The 12,897-nt window shown below is 38.8% G+C and overlaps 1 protein-coding gene across 1 annotated transcript; it reads left to right on the forward strand.

Moving 5' to 3' along the window:
• Positions 1 to 9: 9 nt before the first annotated feature.
• LOC107714365 (leucine-rich repeat-containing protein 3) lies at positions 10 to 1,849 on the forward strand. Its single transcript, XM_016520188.1, has one exon. It carries the CDS (start codon positions 10 to 12, stop codon positions 808 to 810), a length of 801 nt encoding a protein of 266 aa, XP_016375674.1. The 3' UTR covers positions 811 to 1,849.
• Positions 1,850 to 12,897: the final 11,048 nt, after the last annotated feature.

Consider the following 12,897-nt stretch of genomic DNA (forward strand, 5'->3'; position numbering starts at 1 on the left):
AAGCTGGACATGACTTTCCCTGGAGGGGCTCATGTGTCAAGGAAAGTCTTCATCCCTCATGGCTGTCCCCTTATCTTGAGATTAATTTTAGCTGTGATTTGTTTGAGTGCAATGGGTTTTGCGTGTCCCAAGAGTTGCCACTGCTTCGAGAAGAATGGCTTGACGGTAGTGCAGTGTTCCTCTCGCAACCTAGAAGAGATTCCCTCCAACCTTCCTCACGATACTGTGTCGCTTCTTCTGTCCTCCAATCACATCACCAAAATCCCAAACCAGGCTTTTAAAAACCTTCCCTGGCTCCAAGAGCTGGACTTGTCAAGGAACGCCATCGAAACCGTGGACGCTGGGGCTTTTCAAGGTGTCACGGAGAGCTTGCGTGCACTCGACCTGTCCCATAATCGCATGCAAAGCGTCCCTAAGGAGGCCTTCGCTCGGCTGCATGCCAAGATCAGCCTGTCCAACAACCCGTGGCACTGTGAGTGCACCCTTCAGGAGGTGTTGCGCGAACTCAGGCTGGATCCCGAGACTGTGAACGAGGTGAGCTGCCACACCTCTGTTCAGGAAGAGTACGCCGGCAAGCCTGTCATCCAAGTCTTGGATTCGGGCATAAACTTTTGTAACTTCCACCATAAGACTACAGATGTGGCTATGTTTGTCACCATGTTTGGTTGGTTCACGATGGTTATCGCTTATGTCATCTATTACGTACGGCATAACCAGGAAGATGCTAGGAGGCATCTGGAGTACCTCAAGTCCCTGCCAAGTAGCTCCCAAATTAGTAAGGACTTTGACACAATCAGCACTGTTCTCTAGCATCAGTCAATGCAGTGTAGGAGTGAATGTGTTTGGCACATTGATGATGGCACAACAGCAAGCCTTATAAGGGAGAGTGGGGTAAGATGTGTCATTTACTCAGTTTGTCCTCAAGGAAAGGAGAAACAAGGAATCATTGAGAAACCTGTATTTGTATGCACTTAAAAAAATCATTTGCTCGGCAAAAACCAATTCCAAAGTCTTATTTGCCCTGTACATCATTGACATTTTCATATAGAAGAAAAAAGATTTAATTTTGAGAATATTTTATTGTAAATATTTTCTAATAATAGTATTTCGCACAATTGGAACCGAAGCTTACCAAATGCCAAACATGCATGAAATTTATCTTTTATTTATTTGCTTAGACAATAAATTGTCTGCTGCAGAAAATATAGTTTGACAGGCAAAATGCCACTTTTTTAGAATTAAAAACCACCTCTTATTCAGTATGCAGCTGCTTATTGAGCTGAGTCCTTTTTAAATATTTGGTCCAGTTTGATTGATTATAAAAATGACACATCTTGCCCTACTCCTCCCGAGTTCCAGTATTATTTGATTTGATTGTGAATGTTTTTTCGTGGGTTTTCGCACAATGAATGTGTTGACAATTGTTCTGTGATGCAATTCAGTGTTCCCATTCATGTACCCTCAGTCGACCTACATAAGTCCTGCAGTCTCTGTGGTGGCCGCTTTGTGCCTCACGACAGGAAGCTGCAGAAGCTCCATTTCTTTCTGCAGGTGCTTATCCCATTATTTCTTGAATTGGTTTTATTAATTTGTATGCTAATTTAATGGTGTTTCAGAACAGAATATTAAATGCTGGATTTATGGGATATTTTTTTCCTTATTTTGTATTGCTGACCAAGTAGAGTAAGTAAATAATCACTGCCAAAAACAAAACAAAACAAAGCCCATCAGTTAAGCTCTGCCTTGATAACTGGAAACTTGCCCGCCATTTTTGGCAGAGTTCTAATTACTCAAGTGCCTAATCCTGGTACCTCAGCACCAATACACTGTGCATTGGGCATTATTTGGTTTGCTATCTACATGTTCTTCTACAATCAAAAATAATAGTTGAGTGTAAAGTAGAACTGTGTAATTTTAAGTCAAGTGATAAATTTGGTGTATTTTAAAGATTTCTCAGATTTATCTTAGGTCAATTATGCACACATATGATTAGAAGATTTCATCAGATGACATTCGAAATGGATTTTGTCACCTGTGTGTTAGTTTAAAAGGGCTTGCAGGTTATATTTCATGTAGACTAATGCATATTTCTGTCCACATTTATCAGTTTTTCATTGTGACAAGCCTTTTCAGCAGTAGTGTGTATATCATAGCAACATAAGAAAATAAAAATGCTATTAGAAGGACTCTGCCTTCCTGCCTACTTCTAACAGACCTTTAGATTTTTTTTCATTGTTTTTTAAGTAGCATTCAATCTACTATATGAATGAACTTTTGTGGACATATTCAGCAAACAAAAAATCGATAACTTGGGGTCCTTGATTTTATTTACTTTTGTTTTGTGTGAGTACTAGGCATAAAACAATGCCTTGCAGAAATGTTTGTTGTACATTTCAGGGATTTCTTGAGGTGTCAAACCACTGAGAGCGGATATTATGATTGCTTTCCTGTCCAGGGGGCCCGAGGTCTAGCCGTATGTGAGTCTGTAGCTCTAGATCAATAGCAGATTCATTACAGGGGAAGGTTCTGAGTGCTGCAGTGAGCTTTAAGCCATGCTGTTCAGGGACTATGGCACCCTCAATACAGTGAAGATCTATCAAACCAAAGTGTAAGAGAAAGTGACTGTGTTTGTGCTTCTGTCTTCAAAGAAAGCATTGAATGGGTGGTCCATCTTAGTATTAATGTGATCGTGGTTCGCACTTAAGTGCTTCAAAATGATTTACTATTTCTGTTTGTATGTAAATAAATGACCCTTTAAGAATGTGTGAATTTATTTATAGTAATGTTGTAGTATTTATATACTGTGTGTGTATATATATTATATATTAGTAGTACTGTTCGTGAAACCCTGGAGGTTTATCAATACCCAAAGTCTTGATTTGTCCAAACATATTGAGAGATTTTGGATCCTATGCAATCAGATTCATTGTTCATTGTTTCCTTCAATATTGTAAAACTATTTAAAAAATCGATTAGAATTTCATGTACAAACCCATTGTGTGATGACATGTTATTTAAAAAGCTCATTAGCAAATATAAAATCTGGAAGGTGCTTATCTGGACACATTAGCAGGATATTAACTTAAATCTAGGAGATGCTTCTGTGTTGTCACTTGGGATGTCAGTGATTTACTATGATTAAAACGAATTAATTTCTGCTGGGTTGTTTCTCAGATGAAATGTTAAATGTTTTAATAATGACTTCTAAATTTGTGTAAATCATTCATACAGTAGTAGTAATATTATTTTAACAATTTAAAGGTATCGTTCACCCAAAATGAAAATTTGCCGAAAATGTACTTAACCCTCAGGCCATCCAAGGTGTAGATGAGTTTGTTACTTTTGGAGAAATTTAGCATGATTATATCACTTGCTGACCAACGGATCCTCTGCAGTGAATGGGTGCCGTCAGAATGGGAGTCCAAAAGCTGATAATAACATCACAATAATCCACAAGTAATCCACACTACTCCAGTCCATCAATTATTGCCTTGTGAAAAAACATAAAACAAATCCATCATTCTGACGGCACCCATTCACTGCAGAGGGTCCATTGGGGAGCAAGTGATGTAATGCTAATTTGATCAAATCAGTTCAGATTTGGATGTAGAAACATGCATCTACACCAGGGGTGTCCAAACTTTTCCTAAAGGGGGCCGGATTTGACGATGTGGAAACACTGGGGGGCCGGATGCTTCTACCTATATATATATAGGCGAGCCATATATAATATAGACTATTAAGACAGCTGCGGGCCGCTTAACATTCATCCACGGGCCGCATTTGGCCCGCGGGCCGTAGTTTGGACACCCCTGATCTACACTTTTGATGGCCATTTAACAGACTCCAACCACAACAGTTTGGGGTCCGACTACAACATTTGACTTTAATGCTACAACATAACCACAAAGGAGGAGGGTTACATTTTCCTAAGGAAACATTAGCAACTTTACAAATGTCATCACTGACCTAGTTCACCTCTGTGAGATGGATGTTATTTGAGCATCTCAGCATGGCCATCAGTATCTGGCAGCATAAATGACGGATGCTCTCTGTGCCCTAAAATGACATGCAGTGAACTGGTCCAAAGACACACTTGTTTCACTCCTCTTCTTTTCTATTCTGCATGTTGAAGCTGCTTTGTAAACCAGCCATGTGTTTACTGCCCTTTCTAATATAGAGATCTTGACATCCTCATGCAGATCATGCACTAGAAAATGTTTTTATTGATGAAAACATCTTTCATGTCGCTTAGTTGACAAGATTTTGCAGTAAGTTTCACATTTAATGAGCTCACAGTCTGCTGGTCGAAATTTTTTAATATAAAAAAATAAATCATCGGTTTGCTTTTACTTTCTTTTCTGGCAGCCTATTACAATAAGCTAAGATTTCATGAAAGACTTGAGCCACAAAAACATATTTAAAATGAATAAATGAGAATAAAATATTGACCAGAGACGCGATGTGATCCAGCATAATATTTATATCTTCCTTTTAACAACATCGTAATACCACCTGTATATTAATTTTTAATTTTTTTTATATTGATCTCGGTTTGGGCACTATGATGAAGGGCATGTAAACTTGCCTTTTAAGAATAGGCTAGTTGAAATAATGTTTTGTTAATCACAATTACTCAACCAGAGCTTTTTTTAAACCACTTTTCCTAAGCTATTCATACAGGCCGGCAGAAGTGGAGCTCAGCACTTAGGACACATTAAAGATTTATTACCATTTTTTTTTTCGTGTGCTCTAGAGTCTAGATTGTCATTTACAGAAGTGTTATCTCTGCTTAGCCATGTGTCCTCCCACTGAGATGTTTATTTGCTGGTGCTCTTTCACCACAGGGGTAATCTGTGCCATCCAAACACTACTTTCCTCCTAGATTGGTGTATTGAGCCTCCAGCATTTCTCTGACATGTCTTAGTAATAATTTATAAGCTCCTGTGGCTATTTGTTTCTATTTAAGGTTTCTGTTACAGTAGAAGTCAAAAGTCTGGACACATCTGCTTGTTCTTTATATATATATATATTCGACATTTTAGTATGAGGATTATATAATGAAAAAAAATGGAAAGAAATTAAAATAATCCAAACACACAGATACTTCCATTCATACATATATCTGCTCATACTTTTGACTCGTAGTGTATTTATTTATTATGTATTTGTTTAATATTTATACATTTATCAATTTTTTTATGCATTTGTATAAAGAAATACATTTCAAGATGCCCAGAAATGCAACACACATCACTTGTTACATTTTAATTTTCTTAAATTTCTTTACATACTCACATTTCTCTCTCTCTTTACACACACACACACACACACACACACACACACACACATACGTTATGTAAAAATACACTGCCTGGCCACAAAAAAAAAGTCACCGTCTGGATTTAAATAAACAAATATGCAAGATTCTAAGTGCGGTGATTAATATGTTTCTGGCGTATTGTATGTTTTGGCAACAATTATTTTAACCCTAACCGATGCAGTGCATAAATTTTTATTTCTCAAACAACCATGTCAAAAGATGCACCCATGTCCATTTTCCAAGATGACAATACCAAGATTCAACCAGCCCAATCTGTGAGCGATTGGCCACCAAAGAATCCTGACCTAAACCCCATTGAAAGTTTTTGATATGTGCTGGAGTTGACTTTACACTGCCTGGCCAAAAAAAAGTTGCACACTCAATTAGCTTTGATAACATTGTGTATTCATTGTGGCGTTGTTTTGACAACTTCATGCAACATCACAGCATTTATTTCAGTCACGAGTTGCATTGATTTTTGGCCAAGATCTGGTATTGACAATGGGAGAGTTGAACCACTCTGTAAAGTTGACTCCAGCACATCCCAAAGACTTTCAACAGGGATTCTGTGGTGACCAATTCATACATGAAAATGATTCCTCATGCTCACTGAACCACTGTTTCACAAATTGAGCCTTGTGAATCTTGGTATTGTCATCCTGGAATATGTACATGGTATGTCTTCCAACATGATTGTTTGAGAAGTAAAAAGCTATGCACTGCATAAATTAGGGTTAAAATAATTGTTTGAAAACCTATAACATGCCAGAAATATATTAATTACTGCAATAATGAACCAATCCTAAACTCTTCAGTATTTGCTTATTTAAATCTAAATGGTGCTTTTTGTATAAGTTTCTGAAACAAATATGGATTTTTTTTTTCACATTTCATACTACTTTATTAATAACAGCAGCTTTTGAACTGCATGAACTTTACAAATGTGTGCAACATCTGATGATCATGTTTTCCTTCATGATTTGACAATCATCCAAAGAGCATTTTGTGCTTTAGTGGAAGCAAGAACACCTGGCCTTTTGTTCAAAGAAGTTCACGTGATCAGTGTTACAAATCTGATTAGTGCTTTAGTGACATATATTGTTCTATGAAGAATTTTTAACATTCATGGAATATTTCCATTGCTCAAAGGTGTTTTATAGTGGAAAAAGGTTCTTCAAATTATATTTTCCACTAAGAAAAAATTGGTTCTTTTAAGAACTGTTCACTGAAAGGTTTGTTGAGGACATTGCTTGTGAAAACCTCCTTTTGGAACCTTTAAAAGTGATGTTTTAAAAAATTTTAAATTCATAAACTTTATTCTTGAATCAAGAGATTTTCAGTGTGGTCTCACACATCTTGACTCCACTGTCTGCATGCTTTTACTTTTTTACTGGTCTGCTGTTGCTTTGCCAAGTGCACAACTAATGGTACAAATGAAATATTTGTTTGCACAAAAATGGCATTTGCCTCCATTCTAATGAGGGGCGCACTAATATCACAGTCTCTTCACTCATTATCTATTATAACCATCACACCACCAAGGCATCCTGTCATTACATATACTAATTTATGTGAAGGAATGTGACCCTCTACCTCAGTGTGTGTTTGCTTGCTCTTTCTGGCCATTAGCCACATGCGCCATCTGTTCATAACAACATAAACACTTCTAGATTAAACCCCCTGCTTTTTCTTCCTGCACCACACAGCCATTTGTCCTTGTTGGCTTGCACTACCTTTACTGCCATCATTTCCCCCCCGATGGCATTCAGGTGTAATGTCTATGTTGGATGGAGACACGGTTAGGCAGCACCCATGCTGTGTCCCTTCTGACTTTTGTGCCTGTTAAAGTCCAGACACCCTTTCCTTTCCTTTCCTTTATAATATATATAATATAATTATTCTATATTGTATACATTTTAAAAAGTGGCTCTAGAGCATCATACCTTCTTCCTCATATTTATTAGGAGGTCCAAACTGATTTATAATATGCATTCTCAGACCTATGCATTATTAGAACATATTTTTCATGTGAATCTGTTAAGTTCATGCCTCATAATCACTCCTTTCTTTTAAAAGTAGACATCCTCATCTGAAATTCATAGACAGAGGTCAGGGTTTCTTCACTGTATTATTTGTATGATCTATTTAAAAGACATGTGATGCCAGTAATTGACTTCCATTCAAATTCTACTCCTGGTTTAATTGGATTTTTAAATCTGGATCATCAACAACTAGAAGTTCAGTTTTTATATAAGTTTTTTTTTTGTTTTTTTTTATAAAGAAATTAGGTCAACAATTTCAGTTTTCAGCCGGCATCTGATGCAAAACAAATGCATCCGTTTCTCAACTTGCACAGTCTTATTTTGATAGAAAAACTTTTTTTTTTTTACTGTAACAATGGCAAGAGATTGTTGTTTATCATATCTTGTTTTCTGTCTTATAAACAAACAAACCAATGTCATTTGTGATGCAGTGACCTTTTTTATGGCATTAATTCTAGCATTGCTGATTTAAATAAGCTTTTTTTGTTGTTTTTATTTTCTTAAGTACCTTTTTGTTTTCGTGGGGGAGACATTCAAATTTGAGTTATTTCAATAAGTGTGTCAGTGTATTCATATTTACCTTGGTTCCTGCCTTAATTCTTTATCACGTGTTGATTAGGCATCTGGCAGACCTCATTTCTGCTTTTGTGCAGATGCTAAAATGAAATTCTGCATAAAATGAACCCTCGCTGGCCTGGAGAACATGCGTAAGATCAAAAAGACCCTAATGGAGGATGCATGTGCACTCTTTTGTTTTCTCAAGCTCTTGTTTTATGAATGGAGCTTCTTTCATGTGCTTTCCCATTCACTGCATTTTTTTTTTTACTGAGCGTCGAGAGCTTCCTGTGTGTTGATTTCCTGTAGAGGCTGAGGAGCTTTAAATTTAATATTCTAGAATTTGAGCCAAAGTGTGAGTGCCCATTAGATTTATTTTAAGGAACAGTGCAAGTAAAAAGGGAGAAAAAAATTCCAAATTCCAAATCTGTATGACTTATCTATCTGCCGTAGAACACAATGAGAAATTTCAAGGAATTGTAGACTTATTGGTCATTTTTCCTAATGCATTTTCAGTGAATGAGAACTGGAGCTTTTCAAACTTCAAAAATGATGCAAAATCACCATAAATGTATCATAAAAGTGGTCCACATTTTCTATATTCTAGATCTTCTGAAGTCATACAGTAGCTTTGTGTGAGGAATGAATCTTATCAATTAATCGTTTTATTCAGTTCACAAACTCACTCTAAATGACTCATTTATCCAGTTCTCAAGTTCCGATGCAATGATCAGCAGTTAAAAGCACACAAGGGGAAGATTATCAAGTACGCTGTAAAAAAAAAAAGAAAGAAGATTTTTCAAGTTGTAAATAAAACAAAGATTATTGGAGTAGAGGTGAATTCAGGTAAATTAGGTAAATGTCTCAATTACCTGAATTCCCCCATACGTTTTACTAGAAAATATTATTTAAATCTTTCAAAATTTCATGTTTAATTCAGTGTTTAAACTTGCCTTTTTTTTATTATTTGTGAAATTTACTAGTAATTTCTCAATGAAAATTGTTTCTACACCATTTTTTTCAGTGCAGTTTCTTACATTTTGGTCTGTTCCTCTCATAACTTGAAGTTTGACTTCTGAAAACTTTGAATATAGAAAACTCTTCAGATTCATTGTAGTTGCATGGAAAAAAACAACAACCAGTACATTTCTCTATATGTGTTTTGGAGAAGAAAGTCATATGTTTTGGAAGGACTTCAGGGTGAGTAAATTATCTATTCTGTTAAATGAGGAAGTGCATCTATTTCCTTGCACTGATGAAAGGCTCATCCATTGACGACGTGAGTAAATTTAGACTGCATCAAGACTATCTGTGTTATTCAGCATGTCACGCCAACTCTCACCCTCTCCCACCACAACCTCCTCCTTAAACAGGCAGTCAGTCTGTCTACATTTCACATTCACAGTGTGTGTGAGGGGGAGAGTGGGACTGCTATTCAAGGTGTCCACAGAGTATTATATTCTTTAATCTATACCTCTGTACCTCAGGGGTGTACACAGAAACATTTTAAATTCAGTCTGTAAAGGTTTTATCGATTTGTTTTCAGTAATAAAAGAACATATTGGTTATTCTTTAAGGGTTGTGTACGTGGTTTGATACATGCATTTAAAGGGGTCATATGATGCTTTTTTAAAGATAATTATTTTGTGTATTTGGTGTAACAGAATATGTTGACATGCTTTAATGTTCAAAAAACACATTATTTTTCAAATACTGTACATTATTGTAGGTCCTCTTAAAGAATATCTCTTGGGTTTTGAGACTTTAGTCTTTGCAACTTCAGGGATCTGAGCTATGCACAATCATCTTGTAACACTCCAAAGAGAAAGGAAAACTTGAAATCGCATCATATGACCCCTTTAAACCCCAAACTCTCATGCATGTAAAGAGGATTTAAACCATTTATATTTTGGGATTTGATGGGAGGCTCCATTTATGTAGATTTGACGGAAGAAAGTACATCATTAAAATATGTTATTAATTAACAAGCCTGAGATTCAGCAGTAAATCCATTTTGTGTCTAACTTGGCAGGGAGAGCTTCGTCTAGGGAGATTAATGGCATGCTGTAAGCATAGTGAATGTGTTACACCTCCTTGGCCATAGATTTCAGAAGCACAGAAATAAATCAATACTGTCCACCCAAAACACTCAGTTTGAAAATGCCCTCTGTCAGACAGGGCTCGTCTAATGCTCTGCCTACTGGGTAAAGGAGCCTTCCATCCAATAGCGAGACTAATGCACTTTGAAGAGAAGAAGGACTTGCTTTGGTGTAGTGCCAATGTATTAGTGTTAAAATCAGCTTTACAGTGCCTTGACACTCTGAGAACTGCGTGTCACAGGGCTCTGCTCTTAGCTGAATGTGATTGTAGTATAAAACTTAGATCTATGATCTTATTTGCATTTTTTGATAATGAACATGGAATCTCCTGTTGTTGCGTCCCATCTGATTATTACAGGCTCCTATTCCTTATTTCCCTTCAGCTCAATACCAGCACTTTGGTTACAGAATACAGAAGACGAATTACTTAATTAAGGGAAGGCTCAGGGTTTGACTGGGTATTTTTTCTGCAGTTATCCCCTGCTAGTATATGGCATAAGTACACCATTAAAAGGGAAATATGCGTGTTTTTCATGGAAAGAAGCCGAAGACACAAGTTGTAAAAATTGAATTATATTATAGAAAATGTTTCACAAATGACAGTTTGTTTTGTAGGGCTCTTAGCAGCATGAAACAGACTTTTCTTTCCTGTCTTCAAAAGTAGTTGAAGCTCTAATTTAGAGAGATTAGTCACATGGCATTTAATGCTCAGGTGATTGGCTCGAAAAATGCTTGTGGAGTGCCCATTAAACAAAAATGGCAGTATTCAGGCTACATGAGCCAGCTGAGCCATTGCCAATGAGATAATTGTGCAAGGCAACATTGGTGTACTCCAGGTAGGATTTGTACATTTAGACACAGCATAGTGGTGCAAGATGCACATTCTTGTTGATTTCGTGTTTATAATTGTCATTGTCAATTGTCATGTATAAATGTCTCGTCATCCCCTCGTCAAGTCCTGTGTATTTATAGTGAGTCCTGTTCTAAGTTTCTTTGTCTGGTATTGAATGTTCGTCTTTCCCCGCTACGTGTGTGTTCCTGGTTCCATTGATGTTAATTAAAGTCTGTTTGTTTGAAGTCTACTCCACGTCTCCTCGTTCCTCACTCCGTGCTCCTCACAGTAGCGGTTCGTGACAGAATATCAGACCGAAACAGTTACCTCCGTGTGTTTCCTCCGTTTTTGTTTCCGTTTTTTCTCAGTGTTTTGTTTCCGTAGTGTTCCCTTATGGATCCCCTCGCCCGCCCTGAATACCTCCTCCTCCTGCTGGAGCAGGGGGAAAAATCGCCTGAGGGCCACACCAGACTGTTCCTGGTCCTTGCCAACCTCTACAGCTACCCAGACAACGTGCTCTGTGCGTTCTATGACGCCAGTCTAAACCCGGCATACAGAGCGCCGTCGTCCGAGGAAGGCCCTCGAGCGGGTTTCGCCGCCTTTGTGGAGTGGACACTCCGGACCCAGTGCCCAGCCCACCATCTCCCCGCTGCGCGGAGCGCATGCCCGAGCCCACTGCTGGCGGAAAGCCTGAGCTCGGAGCCGGAGCTGCAAGTGACGTCAGTCAAGGTCACAATGGAGAATGCCATGGACAGAGAGAGCGCGGAGTGGAGCTCCGCCCACTGCACCACGGCTGAGGGTGAGCTGATTATACATCTGAGACTGCTGGACTTCGAGGGGGGCCTTGTAGACTGGGAAACAGAGCTTGAAGCCGACTTGCCCCCTCTCCTCTCTCCTTCCTCCTCGCTGGTCCTGTCCAGCCCTGAGTGGGCTCCCGTTTCCCAGTCCAGTAGAGACTGGGAAACGTGCTCCGCCGCCGTTGGTCGGCCCCATGGAGTCGGTGGCCATTCCTCCTCCATGGCTCCTCCCTCCGTCGGCTCCACTGTGGGTCATCATCATGGTTGTGACCTGGGTCCTGCTTGGCCCCTCCTGCTCCAAGTCCTTCCTGTCGCCTCCCTGGCTCCTCCCTCCATCGTCACCTCCCTGGACTCTGTCTGCCGGCCCCCTTCCGGGTGTCCGTCCTCCTCCCGAGCCTCCTCCCAAGTTCCCACCCTTGCCCCCCCCTCTGTTGTTCTATGGCGCGAGGACGCGCCTTCCGGGAGGGGGGCGATACGTCACGCCCCTGGACTTTATCTGTGTGTTTTTCCCTCTCCATGTGCCTGCCCTGATGTAGTTTTCCCATGTGTTTGATTGCTCATTAGTTCCAGGTGTGTCTCGTCATCCCCTCGTCAAGTCCTGTGTATTTATAGTGAGTCCTGTTCTAAGTTTCATTATCTGGTATTGAATGAACGTCGATCCCCGTGTCCTACGTGTGATTTCCTTGGTTAAAATAAAGTCTGTGATTATTCTGGATTCTCCTTCATCTCCTCGCTCCTTCACAGTAGGCACACCGTGACAATAATCTGAAATTTCTGAAATCCCACTCGAACAATTTACTGTACCATGAGTATTCACCCAAAATACTCATGGTGAACTTCTCTTATGTTCTTCACTTAGAGGTAAAAAGAAACTCAATATATACAAACCGTGTTTAGATATGTAAATATATGTAGATAGATAAAGATATGTTTAAATTTGTAAATGTGCAGTGCTCTTTCCTCTCAATAACAAAAGAAGCACAATAAATGACAGTGGTGAGAAAACAGCAGTTAAGTATCTGATCATAGCGATGAGGATCGCTCATTTATTTTTTTATTTATATAGCATATTAAACAATTGATTGCTTGTGGACATTTGACCTCGATGAACTTATTAGAAGAAATGACCCAGAGAAGATTTCCACGTCAAAGAAGGTGGGCCCCAGAGCACACCTACTAATTGACCCTTTACAAAGACCCGCCCCTCCTTACTTACTGTTGCTACGTCCGACAAGCCATGCCACTCTCA

Source organism: Sinocyclocheilus rhinocerous, unplaced genomic scaffold, assembly GCF_001515625.1.
Source record: "Sinocyclocheilus rhinocerous isolate Xijiao unplaced genomic scaffold, SAMN03320098_v1.1 scaffold449, whole genome shotgun sequence".
Taxonomy (NCBI): Eukaryota; Metazoa; Chordata; class Actinopteri; order Cypriniformes; family Cyprinidae; genus Sinocyclocheilus; species Sinocyclocheilus rhinocerous.